Source organism: Pseudopodoces humilis, chromosome 4 (genome assembly GCF_049639895.1).
Source record: "Pseudopodoces humilis isolate 2021_Gansu_Grassland_sample_001 chromosome 4, ASM4963989v1, whole genome shotgun sequence".
Taxonomy (NCBI): domain Eukaryota; kingdom Metazoa; phylum Chordata; class Aves; order Passeriformes; family Paridae; genus Pseudopodoces; species Pseudopodoces humilis.
The window spans coordinates 49,810,043-49,827,725 of NC_142203.1; the positions used below are offsets into that span (position 1 = coordinate 49,810,043).

General features: G+C 41.2%; 1 protein-coding gene across 1 annotated transcript; it reads left to right on the forward strand.

Annotated features, from left to right (window-relative positions):
- The first annotated feature begins 3,155 nt into the window (after window positions 1–3,155).
- LOC102110575 (relaxin-3-like) lies at window positions 3,156–6,243 on the forward strand. The gene is made up of 2 exons (XM_005522687.2): window positions 3,156–3,436; window positions 5,630–6,243. The coding sequence occupies exons 1-2, from the start codon at window positions 3,220–3,222 to the stop codon at window positions 5,995–5,997; spliced, it is 585 nt and encodes a 194-aa protein (XP_005522744.1). The 5' UTR covers window positions 3,156–3,219; the 3' UTR covers window positions 5,998–6,243.
- The last annotated feature ends 11,440 nt before the right edge of the window (window positions 6,244–17,683 follow it).

Genomic DNA, 17,683 nt, shown 5'->3' on the forward strand with positions numbered 1-17,683 from the left:
GGAAGTGCATGCCACCTGCAAGCCACAAGTGCCTTCACCTCACTCTTGTTTATCTGGTTGTGATAGTGTATATAAGGATATATATACACCTCATATATATGTATTGAGATATATATATATATATAGAGGAGAAACAAGCAAAGTCACTTTGGACAGTCCAGTTTGGGCCCCTTCCTACATGCTTTGGAGTTTTTTATTGCTGACTGCTGTCACTGCTTTTAAAAGAAGGGGAAAGCACTTACATGGAAAGACAGAAACAAAACTCTTTCTGCATTATTATTTATTTTTTTAATCAGACTTGGACTTCATTATGGAAAAATGCATGGATTTCTTTTTAATTATGAACCTTCTTAAGATATGCTGTTTTTTAAACTGCACAATGTTCTAATGAAAGTAGCTGGGCTTGAAAGAAACAATGCTTGTGCTTGGTCACCAATAACATTGATGCAGGAGTATTTCCCATTTCTTGCAAAATCCTGTATGGTACTAAGCAAATTTTAGAAATACTTTAAATTCACGTTTGGACAGCTTTCAAAAACTAAGTTGTTCTTGCAGCAGTGAATTGCATGAATTTGAAACGAAGTCTCTGGAAAATGTCTAATGAAATCAGTAATTTTTTTGTCTTATTGCCTATTTTCTTTGTCTGACATTTGGGAGTCATGGGAATACGGCTTTAATTCAAGGTATTCAAGGCTACTGAAGTATTGTTAAAGGATATCTTTTTTATTTAGTACCAAGTTTTCCTGAAACCTCCTTTACCTTCTATAACCTTTGCTATTGCTCAACAGATTAATAACTTAGTGCAAGAGAGAAATATTACAATTATCTTTACTTTTTTTTTAGAAATTAAAAGACACAAAATACTTGCATTGAGCCAGTTCACTGGATGTACTTGCCTTGAAACATCCTATAGATCATGAATGGATATTAGTTTCTTTGCTCTGCTGTTGTTTTTCCTTCTTTATAAAAAAAACACTGAGTTACATAGTTACTTCAGATTTGTTAAATATTATTAATCTTCTGCATGTTTTGTTTTGAGTAGTAGTTTTTCTAGTCACTGCCCAACTCAGGAGGTACTTTTCTTTTTGCCTTCTCCTGGTAGTGCTTTTTCACATTACTACAGCTTTCTAGTCACTGAAAACAAATCTGTTGTCTGAAGACTACTTACAGTCCATGCAGAAGTCTGCCTGATGTGATGGTATTTTCAGAAAAAGTCCACGAGACCAACAAAATCAAGGTGCTGCTCTCAAAATGCAAGTTGCAATCACAGTTGCACAACTTCTGTCTGTAGCAGAAGTTATAGGTAAGACTTCAGCTGAGCAAGGAACAGATCAAGGTTTTGTTTTTAGGGAGTTTCAAATTATCAGCCTCCACTTCTGTGGATCGCATCCTAGCAACGCTCTGGATGATGGTGCCTACTGTTGAAGAGGTACCACTGTTTAAACAATTAAGACTGGACCAAAAAGAAAAGTGTCTGGGTTTTGGCTGAAGTGGAGTCCATTTTCTTCGGTGGCTAGTGTTGGTCTGTGTTTTGGATTTGTGCTGAACAGAGTTGATAATAGATGTTTTTGTTATTGCTGAGCCAAGGTCTTTTCTGCTTTTGGTACTGCCACACTGGTGAGGGGACTGGGGGTGCTTGGGAAGGAGGTACAGCGAGAACAGGTGACCCAAAATGAGCAAAGGGATGTCATGCTAGTATATGAAGTGGGGGGGGAAAGGAAGAAGGAGAAAGGAGGGTTCATTTGGAGTGATGGCGTTTGTCTTCCCAAGATAGCTGAACACCTGCCTGCCCACAGGAAGCACTGAATCAATGCCTATTTTTATTTGCTTCTGTGTGCAAGTTTTGCTTTCCCTATTAAACTGTGATGATTTTTCTCACTTTTCTAAGTCTCTCCCCAGTCATACTAACAGGGGAATGAGCGAGTGGCAGTGTGGGGCTTGGTGGCTGGATGGGGTTCAAGCACAACAACTTTACTCACTATTTTAGCCCTCCACAGCCTTGTTCTAGGTCCAGCTCAACGTAAAACATCCAAGTCCTCCTTGAGGAGCACAATGGGATCTATAACTTCTCTGCTAGCACGATCATGCACCTTTCTGCATGTCTTTCTACATGTCTGTAAATTTATGTCTTCTGTGTGCTCTCCTTCTAGATTGAGTTTTGAGGTTTTTTTTTAATATGCCAACAATACTCAAGGGATTGAAAGCATAGCCCTCATGCAACATGATCTGTAAACAACATCTTCAGAGTATTTCAAGAGAGATGAACTTTCCTGATTCTCTACAGTATGACTTTTTATAAAAGGTGGCAGCAATCACTTCTTGTCCTATTGTGCTGGAAAAAATAAAAACAGCCAACCACAAGTGAACAAACAAATCCAGAGGAAAATTTTACTTCCACAGAGTGCATTGTTCTGCATGGAGTCCAAAGACCACCACCTTTGTCAGCAAGAGCCTGCTGGGCCCTATGTGGGAGACACAGAGATGTGTGGAGCTTCAAATTTCTAGGATGCCTACATTGGAGCCAGGGTATCTCTAGACACTTGGATTCCTATGGCTGCCACTGAACTGAGGCCTCCAGTACAACAAACCTGAGAGGAATCCAGGCTTCGAAATCACCCTTCAAGTACCCACAGCTGAAGTACTTCCTTGAGGGTGCATTTCTTTTATTTCGCTTGTTTCTGTCTTTTTATGTCAGCCAACGTTTTTAGGACACAGAGGTAGTTATGGAGATTCTAGACCTGCAAGGGGAAAAACAGTCGAGATTAAGTTTTTCACTTTTTCAAAGCAATACCAAAGAGCATCGGCACTGCCATCTGGCCGCGAACAGGAACAGCTGAGGTCCAGACCCAGCGGGACGAAAAGGAGCGTGTCTCCGGGGAGGTGGAGGCCGGGAGCCCGAGGAGGGCAGCCGAAGGTGAGGTGCAAGGCTGCGTGAACAGCTGCCACAGCTAGCTAGGGCAGAAAGAGGGGAAGGCGCTGCCCGAGGGCTCCTCGACGGCTGTTTCAGGCACAGGGACCGCCCGGCGGGGGACGACAGCGGAGGCACCGGGAAAGGGGAGGGGGCTCAGGGCCGGGGCCGGGGCGGTGACTCAGCGCCTCCCGCAGCGCATAAAAGGCGAGCGGCGGGCAGCGGCGGGGCTGGGCTGGACGCCGCCGTCGGGGGCTTTGTGGAGGCCGTCGGGTCTGCTGGGAAGGCGCCCGCGGGACCGGGACGGCGCGATGGGGATGGCCAAGCTGCGACTGCTGTGCGCCGCCGTGGCACTGCTGTGTGCGGCCCCGCCGGGGCAGCCCGGAGCCGTGCCCCCCGCGGGAGAGGGGGACGGCTACGGGGTGAAGCTGTGCGGCCGCGAGTTCATCCGCGCCGTCATCTTCACCTGCGGAGGGTCCCGCTGGAAGCGGCTCTCCCTGCTGGCGGTGGAGCCGGCGCCCGCGGCCGGTGAGTGTCCCAGGAGCGGGGCCGAGGGGCAGGCGGCTGTCGGGGCGCTTGGCTCGCTGCCGAGCCCATGGCCTGCCAGGAGAGATGGAGAGCGGGAGGGAACGGGGAAGGGCGAGCGCCCCGCGGAGCCTCTGGCTCCTCCCGCCCGGAGTCGCGGAGGGAAGGTCCCCGTCCCTCTCTCGCTCTCCCTCTAGATCCTAGTTGGCATTTCCAAGACTTTTGGAAGGACGCCCTGAGGTTCAGAGGGAAAGGGACGGCAGGCGCTGGGGCATTATTTGCCGGCATAATCCGCGAAGTTTTCGCAGTTCGGAGATGCCGCGCGGCTGCGCGGGGCTGCCGGCTGCAGAGGAGCTTCTGCTATAAAATCCCACAAAAGCGCACTTCTCCCCTGTCTTGGCCATGTGGGGAGGACAGATGCGCCCCGGGGAGCTGTGGAGAATGCCTGTCGCTATGGCATCTCTCCCTTCCCAAGGCTCCGTAATTCCTCGGGCGGCGGAACGGAGCGGGGTTCGTGCCGGGGGCTCCCTCCCGGCCGGCAGCTCCCGGGATGTGCGGGACCGCGGCGGGTGGGGAATCGCGGGAGATGTTGTCAATACTCTCTTGTGCTGCTCTGCATCAAGGAGCTGGCACGTGGGAGGATGGACTCTGGTGCTTCAGGTTACGATCGGCACGGCAAGAACAGCTGTATGGTGAAACAGTTATGATTGGGTAAAACATCCCTCGTAGTTTTGCTGCCGCGTGCCCCAAGCCTGATATATTAAGAAATTGTAAGTGTGTTGTCCAACTGTGGTAATGTAACAGCAATTTAAGTGATTAATTTATTTTGATATTTTTACTACTGAAAAAATAATGTTTTTTTTAAAAAGACAAAAACTGGAATTATGGCTAAAACGTGCAATGGAAGAGATTCTCTATTTTTCTGATTAAACACACTTTAGTGAAATAACCTAAGACTTAAGGTAACTAATGAAGCCAGCATTCTGGATTTTCTGAGAATTTTTTGCCTTTTTCTCCCCCCCCCCCAAACAGGCTGAGTAAAAGATAAAAATAAACTTTGTAATGATAACAAGTAACTTACATACAGCCTCTGTGGGGATTATGCTCTTTCCCAGCAAATTTTGCTTTCCTCTTTATTAACAGCAGCTTCTGAGAACAACAGTCACTAAGGAGCCTCCACTATGCTGCATGATGTCTCAGAAGACTTCTCAATCCCAAAAGACTATTAAATAGCAGTCACAGTCTAATTAATAAAGTAGCTACAACAAGTGGCTGTATTTTTGCACATACTTGGGTAACCATTCTGAAAATAGGTGATGAAAAGATGAAGAATTATATGAAAATTAGGTTCTATATACTAATTAGCCATATTTAAGTAAATATGAAATTTGCTGGATGTTCTCATGTACTTTCAGAACAAAAAAATAACTATATCAACAGCATAAAGATCACAAGACAATGACTTATTTTGGATTACTTTAAAATTAAGAATTGAAGAAGCTGCTTTTCTTCACATTAGTTGAAGTAAGCAATGCCAGTTGCTTCGCAGAAGTAAAATCAAGGGAAAAACAGTGTAAGGTATAATGAACTAGGGCTGGGTTTTTGAGAACACTTTAGTCAGATGAGGCATGCCATAAGTAAATTCTGCAAGCCCCAGATATGCCTTGAGAAGTGAAAGAAATGAGTGAAAAGCATCACTTAAAAACAGCTACAGAAAAATGCAATCTAAGAATCAGTTTACATGCAATCTTTGCTTATTTAGTCCTTGCTACATTTGTTCTTCACACGATGCAAGTTTGTATGTGCACAGGACAGGAGGGGTCTGATCTAATTCATCGGACACATGGCTCAGTGGTGTTTCTGGATACATGTCTTTGCAAGAAAATTCTGTTTCTGTGGAAAATTGAGACTTCTCTATCAATAACGCTGCAGTTGTGACAGGATGCCTTTATTCAGTTACAGCTGTTTCTGTGTACTCTGCATGTCTAACAGGAGGTATAGACTTTGAAACGTAGATTCAGCTAAAAGTGAGCTACAGGTAAGTCATGGTGTGGAGACTCAAATACAGACAATTCTCCTTCATAAGTGTCTCACTTATTACTCACTGGGTGGGTTTTGTTGCTGTTTCTTAGAGCTGTGTAATCCTTTTGATGCTCCTACAATCTGAATTTAAGATAATTCTTCTCTTTAAAACAGATTCTGCACAAACAGCAAGTAACAAACTACTGGGAAGCTTCAACCTGCAATCAGTTTTGGATCCTGAAGCAGAGCAGCTGCAGAAAAGCAGCCCATTTCTTGGATGGGAAACATTTAAGGACTTGTATAGTTTAAATTACTATAATGAATATGTACCTTTGGCAGGCGACTTAAAAAAACTTGTTCGCCAGGTAGAGGAAGCTGTTCAGAAGGACAGGGGGGGAACAGAAAATGCAAATCCCATGGAATTAAGCAGCTACATTTGGGCCAGGTATCCCAGAAGAAAACGGGAGTCTCTGGGTTTGGCAGGAATGTGTTGCAAATGGGGCTGTACAAAAGCTGAAATTAGTACTATATGCAGAGTTTAAGATCCTCTCTACACTTGTGCATGAAATCAGTGTTTGTTGCAGTACTACTTGATTGATTACTTCATGGAGGGAAAAAACTCTTGCTGTGTTTTATCTTGTCTATATGTGCCAGTCAATATAGCTGGTTTTCTTTTAAAAAACCCCAAAAACAACAAAACAAACAAAACATAAATGTAATTGCAATGAGTTTGTTTGGCTGCAGTAACTTCTGATCTATATTTTTTACTAAGTCTTTTCATTTTAATGTTGAGCCTTTACACTTATATTATGAATGTATTATATCTTTGTAACACTTTAAGAAGAACTTCAATATTTCATTAAAATGTAATTATACTACGTGTTGCCAAATTATTCTTCCTCTGTCAAAAGAATAAATATAGAATCATAGAACGGCTCGTGTTGGAAGGGACTGTAAAGATCCCCTAGTTCCATGCCCCCTTACATAGGCCGGGACATCTTCCACTGGATGAAGTTGTTCAGAGCCCTAGTCCAACTTCAGCCTTTGACACTGCCAGGGATGGGGCATCCACAGCTTCTCTGGGAAATCTGTTCCAGTGCCTCACCACCCTCACAGGGAACAATTTCTTCCACAATATCTGACCTAAATTCTCCCTCTTCCGGTTTGAACCTCTTTCTTCTACTGCTACTAAGCTTCTAATGAAGAGTCCCACTCCAGCTTCCTTGTAACATCCAACAATATTAAAATGGGATTCATGGTACAAAGCTGTACAGAAAAAATATCCTGCCAATTGAATCCCCACTTGACACTGACTCAGCTTGCTGATTGTTTTGACCACACATTTTCCATTTCCTTATAATTACAGAATTGTTTTTATGCATATTTTTATGTTATCTTTATAGAAACTTTACCACAACACTTGCAGCCCAAAATTTTTTTATTTATTTATGTATAGGCTTAAATAGTTAGAGAATTAACACTTCAGTCATTCCTTGTTTACTTTACTTCTCCAATTTTTCCCTACTGCTGCTGAGTGAGAGTGCTGGATGTGCATCAAGTAACTTGCTGTACAGACTCTCGGACATCTCTCTATGTTCCTACAATATGCTGGTCTACATTAATTCAGATGGACTTCTAAGTTGCTAATTGCTACTGCATTTATGAATAGCTGATTTAATCCTTGTAGTTTCTAATCCTTTTCCCCTCCTGCATGTTTTTCTCAGCTGTAAAATTTTGTATTTCTAGCTGTATGGTTCATACACCTCTATGATTCTCATAGTAATTTATCTTTGTAACAGTAAACTCAAAGTCTACTTCAGAACACTTAGGCTGTGTTGTTGATGCCTTTAGCTTTGTTCTTCAGATTTTTGGACTACTGCTCCCTGCAATTATTGCATAATTTTTTATTTTCTGTTTGTTATTGCAGCAATTAGGCATCTATCAACCCTTTTTATTTTTTAAGACATCAGTCTTATTCAGTAGAGATTGGACAGAATGGGTATTCACTATGAATGCTCTTATCTTCCACATGAAAAGAATCATCTCTCCTGTTCTTGTAACGATATTTATGAAGAAATGAGTCATCTTCTTGAACATTTAGTTGTAGTGACTGTAAGATGCTTTTTGTCACTATAAGTGGAAAAAGCAACAGTGTGACATTCTGCTATAGTTGTGGGTGGGTTTGTTTTTACAACAGATTAGCTAAACGTCTAGAGCTTGGCTTCTGGCAACTTCTCTTCACAGTTTTGAGTTTGGAGACTCTTTGTTTAGATTACGATTTCCTAGAGGATTGCAGGAGGAGTTTGAGGAGAAATGTTCCTTATTTTTGAACAGTATCAAGAACTTTTGGAGTTAAGATTACTTAGTAGTAAGGTGAAGAATAAGAGGTACATAGAGTCCCTACAAAAAGCCAAAATATGAAAATTCCATGGGACAGGAAACAAAATTGTCCTGTATGCCCTCTTCTTGCTAGAAAACTGTCTCCCAAGCTTTTGAAAGGGAATGTTGGAAAAGGTGAATATGGTTATAGCGGACTTGAGTGAAACAAAGGTCTAGTTAAAACCTTAAACTTGTGAGTTTAAGTCTTGAATGGAACAATCTGGAGTTTGACTTGCTGGGTTAGATGTAAACCATTGGTAAAACTATAAATAGCGTAGGTAGAAATACTGTTAGAGTGGAACTGTTTCAGGCTGAGATGGGATTATAAATAGAAAAATCAGTCTTTATCTGATATAAACAGGCTTTTCTCAGAGGTATGAGTCAACATAGAGAAAAGGTGAAATTTGTGTTTTTATTTGGCTTCTTAATAGGCCTTGTCATAGTCTGTAACAACTTTAACAGGCAGGTCATGGCACAGACAAAAATTAAGTCTGTATTTTAGAGTAGGAAAGTATTTTTGTACATATTAGAGTGTGCAAAGGGCCTTTCCTTTCCTTTCCTTTCCTTTCCTTTCCTTTCCTTTCCTTTCCTTTCCTTTCCTTTCCTTTCCTTTCCTTTCCTTTCCTTTCCTTTCCTTTCCTTTCCTTTCCTTTCCTTTCCTTTCCTTTCCTTTCCTTTCCTTTCCTTTCCTTTCCTTTCCTTTCCTTTCCTTTCCTTTCCTTTCCTCTTTCCTCTTTCCTCTTTCCTCTTTCCTCTTTCCTCTTTCCTCTTTCCTCTTTCCTCTTTCCTCTTTCCTCTTTCCTCTTTCCTCTTTCCTCTTTCCTCTTTCCTCTTTCCTCTTTCCTCTTTCCTCTTTCCTCTTTCCTCTTTCCTCTTTCCTCTTTCCTCTTTCCTCTTTCCTCTTTCCTCTTTCCTCTTTCCTCTTTCCTCTTTCCTTTCCTCTTTCCTTTCCTTTCCTCTTTCCTTTCCTTTCCTTACCTTCCCGCACCTTCCCTTTCCCCTCTCCCTCCTCTCCCTCTCCCTGTAGCCAGAGGTGACAATCATGTGTCACTCCATTGGAACAGGTCTAGAGGATGCCATCTGCTCTCATCACTTGGTGTCCAGAGGTACTTTTCTTAAGACGAGAAGCAAGCCTTGTATGTAAAATCAGGACTATTTGGTAGGGAAGGCAAATACGCTTTGAAGCAAACATATTTTGGAGCAGACAGCTCAACATGTAAACTAATGATTGAGCTGGGTATTGATCCAGATAGCAGAGCAAAAGGACACTGCCTCTGCTGAAAGTGCCCTGGGGAGTGCTGCCATATGTATCCAGCAGCATAAACATGAGGATAGCAGTTTAAGGCAGCACATTCTGCTTACCATCCCAGCTGTTCAGAAACATACACTTTATAGTGAGGAAAAAATTGACTTTCCCCCCACATTTCTTTCACAGAGAAATTAGGTACTGAAGAGCTATTTTGAGTTCATGAGTAGAAAGTGGTATACCAGCACATTCCCATATTAGCGCTGCCATTTGCGTCTGCATGAGTGTATTCCGAATGTTTTGGGGAAGTTTTTTCACTAGGGTTGTAGTCTGATTCAGATCTGACTATAACCTCCTAGAATAATGCCCAAAGACATGGGAATAATTCACAGCAGTATGTAATAACGGGTTTCCTAGCTCTGTTCCCTGCTGTAGCCTTGTTTTAAACCCGATGGAAAAGTCTTAATGCAATTATGCAATTATGTAATGCAATTGCAAAGTAGCTGAAGTCCAGTACCTCCAGTAGTGAGGATATGTAAGTTTGATCATAGACAGAATGCTAAATGTGATACGGACAACAGTGTAGCAAGTCCCAGAGACCTGAAAGACACAACTCCCTCCTAACTCTAGTCCTGTTCAGTTCTTTATTTTGCCAGTAGTTTAAACCATAGAGGAAAACATCTGGATTAATGAGTTACTGGAGATGTGCTATCCATTTTTTTTTTCTTTTTTATCTTTCACTTACAGGCAGGAAAAACATTAACATTTAATTTTGCCTTCTGGCAGAGCTGGAGACAGACCTAGAGTTATCACTCTGAGTTTCAGCAAGAGTTCCTGAAACTACTGTGTTTCCTACTCAGCCAGCAGTAGAGAAATGACTCTGTAGAAAATGACAACTCCTTTCCTACTCAGCAAAATGGAACCTAGGTAGATTTGTATCTCACCTCTTGCTCTGCAGTCACTCACTGTGGAGTGTATAATAAGTATGAGGAATTGTATAAGCAATTAGCTGAAAGGGGGTCCTTTCCTAATTTATGCCACCCTGCCACCACACATGGGATGAAATCTACTCATCACACAGCTTTCATGTATCTTGGGAACAAACACCTGAGTTGTTGACTCCTTCCCTTGGATTTTCATTCCAACAGACTTGACTATTAGACTGCTTTGTGCCACCTGTTTTGTGGTGAGGTCTTGATAATAGATACTGCAGTGTAACAGTGTTGTCCCATATTGTTTTCTGACCTAGAAACTCTAGAAAACAGCACCAATGGGAAGGAAAGTAAATAATCTAGCTTGTGCATCAGATTCTTTTTCTTCATCTCGGCCTCCTACTACCTATTTTTTTCCTGGAAGTTATTCCCACACTAGATTTGAATTTCTACATGTTCCTCTACAAGTGCAGCCTGCTCTCATGTTTTAACCTTAGAGTGATGTATCTCTATGATTTTTCAAGAGCACATCATTGATAACAGCATTGAGTGATGTAGTGCATCCCTCATGCACAGGAAGTCAGATGAGAATCAAAATCTGGCTGCCAACCTTTCTGCTTTGAAAACTCCTTCAAGATAGGCCATCCAAGCAGCCCACAGCCAGACACGCTGCTTTGCCTTGTCTGGGTTGTCTTTCCTGGACTGTAGTGTTTGACCTGAGACTCTGCAGGTCTTTCCAGTGTCCATGAGATCTCAGCCAGCAAGTGATGCATCCCTTCTGGCACAGAGGAGTGCCTTATCAGGAGCAGTTTTGTCCAAACAAGCTGAAAGCAAAGTGCCTCTGAATCTGAGTGGGATCCCTATGGTTTCAGGTCTCCTGTTATCATTACTCAGTGGTTAATTTATTGAAGGCTCTCCCTTTGCCAGCAGCACAGTAGAGTTTGCCTGTGACCATATCCTTCTGGTACTGCAGAAGCCATTGAGTGCAGCAGCAGCTAGTCTTAGCACCAAAGGCCACTGTTGAAATGCTCCTCTGTCTGCGTAGTTTTGCATCTTTTTGTCCCTGCACCAGGAGATGAGGCGTTTCCCATGTGGCAACAGTGTGACAAAACAGTTTTTCCTCATGACCTTTTTTCATTTGACATCACAGCAGTGGGCTGAGGGCTCCCATGCAGTGCCATGCTGACCCCAGCAGTCTCTGCCCTCTGTGCAGAGCTTTCGAGAGGCAGCCCCTTATTTCAAAAGGCAAGTCAAAACTCCTGTCCTGCTGACACGTAGCAGCTGTTGGCCTTGGGGCTTCTCTGTAACTTGAGTGGCTGGTGTGTTCTACCATGGGCTGATGACACCTCGGACGTCTTCCTGGTTTGAGGCCTCTGCATCCCACAGATCTTCCCAGCTCTGATACAAGGAACGATGTGGGCCAAGTTATTTGAACAGCAAGGCACCTTTTCAGGACCTCTTAAGGTTTGTAGAAGTCTGGCTGTACTTCCATTGCAAAGGAAATTCTGGCTCTTTTCACACCTTGTCAGATTTCCTGCATTCCCAGCATTTGTCTGAGATCTCTCAGCTCTGGTTCTCTTGGGTCTCTTCCACTCTCACTGAGTGCTGCATGGGAGAGAGTGCTGTGTGTTCTTTTCTGTGTATCTAAATTAGAAGGCTCAAAAACTGAATAGGCCATGGGAAAAGGCACATCCTTCTGTATCAGTTGTCTAGCAGTCAGTCAGAACTTGTTTGCTGGATGTGAGTCTAATGTCATTTAACCTTTTACCTTCCCTCAGGCTTTACCCATCTGATGGAAGACAAAGATTCTTAGCTTTGCTTTTGGAAACTTAGATGGTTTCTAGCCCAGCACTGAAGACCATGTGGGTACACCTACTTGCCTGTCAACTCAGCTGCTTGTCTGCTTTGACTCATAGAAGTGTGGAGTATGACTTCAAAGAGGTACACTCACTTTGGAGTGCACCTTTTATTTCACTGTAACCTAATCCTTTAATGTCTACATGTCCTCTTTTCAAGGATTTTTAGACTGAAATTTCTGTCAGTCTTTACAAAATTTATATGAAGGAGCATGCCTTCCCAAGTTTTTGCTGTCTCCCTCTGACTCTCTTTTTGACAGATCCTTAGTAACTGCAGCTTTGTGACTCTACCTTCAAGTACACAAAAGCTTGGTTTCATAATGTGGCTCCAAACTTGCCCAAAAATATACTTGGGCAACAGCACCTATCTTAAAATTTGTCTGTGAGCTAGGTGTCAGTTTGCAGAGTTCCAGGCCACACAAAAAGGTCATACTGGAAGCTAAAAATCTTTTTTTTTTTTTTTTTTTCATGAGACAGTCTGCTAAAAAAAAAAAATCTAATGATGATCAGAGCTGTGTACCTATTCTAAACTCAAGTCTCTTTAAATCACAGTGATTTGGGCTTCCAAAAAAAAAATGTTGTCCTGCTCATGAGGCAGTACTTTTCCATGGCAGTGTACGTAAGAAAACTATCACTGCTGTTCATTCCTCACTTGGCTAAACTTAGCTTGATTCTTTCAGACTTGCAGTGTCCAAGGATAAGGAACACATTCAGTGCAGGTAGCTTGGTGGGCAGCTGCAGTGTCAAATGCAGAGGGAGCTCTGGCAGCCCAAAGAAAGAAGCTGTGAGCTGGTATGGACCCTTTGCAAACAAAGGGCACAGGGACTTGTGGTGCTGCCTGGGTGACTGGACACTCAGAGTCACAGCAGGAGTCCGTCTGGACTCAGCAGCCTCCAACCAAGGAGCCAGATGGAAAAGCAAGACCTTTATTGTGCTGACTGTGAGGGCATAAGAGCCCAGGGATTACTTTGTTCCGGGCCCTGTCCTGTTAAGGACTTTTGGGTTAGGTTCTTTTTCCCTTTGAACTGAAGATTGACGAGAGGGAGGCAGTTTTCTCTTGTTCTGTCTCAGTTGTTTATTCTTTTCTTATCAGCATTACAAGACACAAGGAGCTATGTGCACTATGATAGAAAAGGGGTAAAATGGCTAACAAAGATTCTTTTCAAGGTCTTTTATATGTCCATTTACCCAATTAACAGATGCCAACTAAATTATTTTTCTTAGTGACCCAATGACCCAACACCTGTGTGCTGCACTGCGGCATTTTTTATCCAATCACTTACTACCACCCAAAAACCCCTAGGAGAAGAACATGAAGAAGAAAGAAGACAAGAGACAACACCCTAAATCCTCCATCTTGTCCTCTGCTCTCTAAACTACCTTAAACTCTAAACTTCAACTCATTCACCCAGTGACTCAGAAAACCTTCTAATTCACACACATTTTCAGTCTTTTCTACTTAATTCTAACAGTTGTCTCCATGGTGCTATGTGAAACTCAGTGCTTTCTTGGGTGTCAGAGTTAGGCATTACAGATAAAGGTATATATCTTGCATCTCTGACCCCAACAGGCCCCTCCTTGGAGGCACCTCAGGCTTCTTCTGTGTTACTGCACCATGAATAAACTGCATGAAGGATCAAGATGTCTGAGTCTCTGCTCCAGGAAATCTGGGGTCAAACCTATAAGGAAACTGAGTCTGACTGGGTGTGAGTGGGTGTGCAGAGAGTCAAGCAGGGCATCCATCAGCTTTCTGGAGATGCCCACTATTAAGGGGCTTTGATCCCAGCTGTGGAAGTATCTGCACACACCTGAATGGTCAGTCTAGGAAGTTTCCTTAGCACAATAATCTCTAAAACTTTATCTTTGAGTCTAAATTTAACTATAAACATATATTGCAGCTAAACTAAATGAGTTGGCATGAACAGGTAATTGGAGAATTCAAAAAATCCCCAAGATTTCTTGATCCTGCTGCTATCAATGAAGATGTCATCAGGGAGCAAGGCTCTTCACTAATGTATATGGGGAGAGGATGAGAGAAAATACTGATAAAGTGAAACACAAAGGTGCAGGCTGGAGATAAGAAGAAGCCTTTAGCCCACAAGGGTAGCTTTGGTTGCAGGGCCAGGATCCTGAGAAATTGTGTTGCCCCCAGCTCTGAGGAATTTTCCGGCCCTGTCAGAGCAATGACTCATCAGTAATGAGCCTGGTCTGACCCTACAGCTGAGCATGCTGTGGGCAGAGTGTGGGAGAAGAGCCTTACCCAACGAGCATTCCTCTGAGATTCCTCCTGCTGGAGTGCTGACCAGGATACAAAACAAGGAGCCACTTACAAACCAGTAATTGATATAAAGACTTGGATGTGGAAGGAAGTATTTTCCTGGAGTGGTCTTGAGAGGGCTAAATTGACACATCTTAGTTAATTATCTACAAATATTTATTCACTGTATGACATTGTTCATTACATACTAGCAGATAACTAGCATTTATAGATCTATATGTACACCATAATTAGTTTATTACATAGGAATATGAACAAGGAAGAGGAAAGCAAACAAATATGGCTTGATGTCTTAAATCATATTCAGAATCATGTCTTAATTGGCATGATAGAGATTTGGTTGGATAGTGCACACAGGCACGTATGGCCTTTTCAGGGAAGATATGTAAGACTAAAAGACTATTTCCAGGATGTTTATTCTTAGACCAGAAGGGCTTTTGGGAGCTGGAGTGACTAAACATTTCTCAGTAAAAAGAATATTGCTGTCATGAAGAGGACTAATGGTAGGCTGTAAATAAAATTGTTAAAGGAGATGAGTCTTTCTCTGTGTGATTGAAGGACTTATCAAAAGCAGAAAAAGTTCATATTAATGGGAAATTTCAATTACAATTTCGATGAGAAAGTGATACAAAAGGACAAAAAAATGCACAGAAAATTCAGGAAGTGTTGAAGCACTCTGCAGAAGATGGATAAAACAACCAGAGGAAAGTGTGCTAGCTAATTACCCCTAGGAAAATATCTAGCTGAGAATGTGGACATAGTGGGCATCATTAAAAAAAAAAAAAAACAACATATAGTCATTAATTTCAGAAAATAAAGGAGTATTGAAACAAATAATGATAGAATTTAAAAGAAACCTGTTTCTAGTACCTCTCTCCATGCCCTAGTGTTTACTAAAATTCCCAAAAAAGTGTAATTAGCTAGCAAAACTGCACCAGTGATCTAGAGCTAAGAACAAAGACTAGCCTAATGCTGTGGGTGAGTGGGATACATCTCAAAACAGAGAAGCAGCAATATGTTTTATTAAGGCAAAATAATTGTTTGACAGGGTTCAATAAATTTGAAGGAATTTAATGAAGAATGGTTTCACAAGTTTCAGTAAGTTTCATGGCAAGGTTCACCTTATCAATTGTTTCATGATGGAAATGAAAGAGAATCAATTTAGAATTTAAAATGCTTCACACAGAGTTATGAGATGCCAAGAGTAAGGAAGACCCTGTCGTTGATTTATGAGGTTCAGAGAGGATCCCCTTACTTTCTAAACTCTCTGTGGAGACAAGCTGGGGCTAGGTCCAATCTTAGTCTCAGACTTGGACAATGGTTTATATCTAAAGGAGTTTTCTCTACAATGCTTATAATAATATTGAGTAGCTACAAGGATTAGTAGTATTTCACTAATTTTAATTCACTACATTATTAGTCCATTACCAAGGATCTGTTGTGGATTAAGGATCTGCCTTGGGCATGGCAGGATCTGTCAGTGTCAGGAAAGGAATCTAAAATCCCAAGAAGTGTCCCTGCCCATGGGAAAAGTCATCTGTTGCACAGTCCAGCTGCAGTTCAGGCAGAGCTCCAGCTGGGTCCATCCTGATGGTGGTATCTATGGGTGAAGTAGCTGGCTGCTAGTGAATAATAGAGGCTAGATAGATGTCATAATTTTAGTTATGGTGTCCTGTTCTCTGAGCTGGATTTCATGCATGTTTGGGTTTTGAAACCACCATTTGAAATTTTAAATACTTTCCAGATCACCTTTATGCCCTTTTATGACAGCCAGGGCTTGTAAAGCTAGGTATTCATCTCACCCAGGCTTAGGCTCCAAAATTGTTAATAGTTACCTGTGGGAATTTGAAGGGGATGAGAGAGCTTCCCAGTGGCAGGAAAAAATATATAAACTATACAAGATTGGGCAGAAAACTACAGATAAGTAATTTAGTCTAACTGTAAGTCAAGGGGCAAGAGAAAATACAGCAATCAATCAAGTGAACAATATGAGTACTTATAAGATGATGAAGAGCCACCAACATGGATTTAAAAAAAAAAAAATCAAATATTGTAGTTAGATGTTATATATCTTGGCATAAAACCTGATAATCTTCATAATTAAACCTTAAAAAAAACCTTTTTTTTTACTTTTAGAAAACTTTATTAAGGAAGATTAGTTCTGTCAGATCCTCTTAGTATCACGTTTCTGCTGTTTAAAAAAGGTGTACTTTCAAGGAGGAGAGACAGACCAAACTGAATTCACAGCATCTTCCCTTTGGTATACTATTATTGACATTTTCATTAATTGCTTGCATGAAGTGAGACAGTGAAGTTGCAGAAAGAACTGGCAGAGGAATTTACATACAGTATTGGGAAGGAAGGGACTGTAATTACATTGGAAGACTTCAGACTGGTCTTCAAAAATTAGGGAAATTACTTCCTATGTTTAGGAACAATCAAAATCATTTGCTATCAAAACATTATTTTAAACAGCAATGTCTTTGACTAAGTGAGTAGAGGGATTCATACCCTTATGGCAGGTTCTTTTCTTTTGAAGACTGAAGTCAAGCTGAAATGTTATCTGGGATCTTTTCGGAGGTACTGTCAGAGGTAAGAATCTGCATAAGATTATTTGTAAGTGCCCACACAAAAGCAGTTGTATGCAGATGTTAAGATGACTAGGTATTAAGGTTTAATATAATTTTAAAATAAATTTTTAATTTATAGATCAGTATTTTTGAGGAAAAAGAAAGTCCTCAAAGTGACCTGACTCAGAGTTTTAATAACATGGTCAGAAAATTCCTTTGATCTGGTTAGAGCTCACCTGCTGTAGCTCAGGAAACACATCCAATATTCAGATTTAATAGCTGCTTTTTTCAACAGCTCCTGATATAATTGTTTACCTTTTTGTTGTTTCATTTGTTTTTTTTTTTAGTTTAATTCAACAATAGACTGATTATTGCTAACTGGAGTTCTTGTTGGGAGAAATTACTGCAATTTTAAATGAATTGCAATACCCTTGAGCTAGGTACTCAGATACATTTAACTATTTTAAATAATTTATTTGTTAATATTAAATTTCTTAATGAAGTTTTCCAAAAGTTATGTAAACATTGTTATATGTAATATAAAGACCAAAGTTAAAATGAGTTGTCTAGGTTCAGTAAAAGAGTAGACAAGATTATAGTGTCAAAGTGAAATCATTAATACTATTACATTTGTAGGAAACATTATCTTTTTAAGGAGTTAGTAATACGATTGCAGCTATATTACAGAGGGGATGAAACAAAATAATAATTTTCTTTCCCCATGCAGCATTCAACCACATGCTACTCAGATAAAATTGATTGTATATACTTAAAATATCTGTACTGATCACATACTTTGAACTTAAACAGGAATTTTTTGCTATCCTTGTTTAGGTAGTCTGACTTACGATACAACTCTACAATAATATCCTTTTTCCTCCTGACATGCTTATTCTAACAGAGTAAGAACAGAAGTGCAGAAGAAGAAATCCAAAACCAAATCAGTATGCTCTGTGAGGGATGAAGA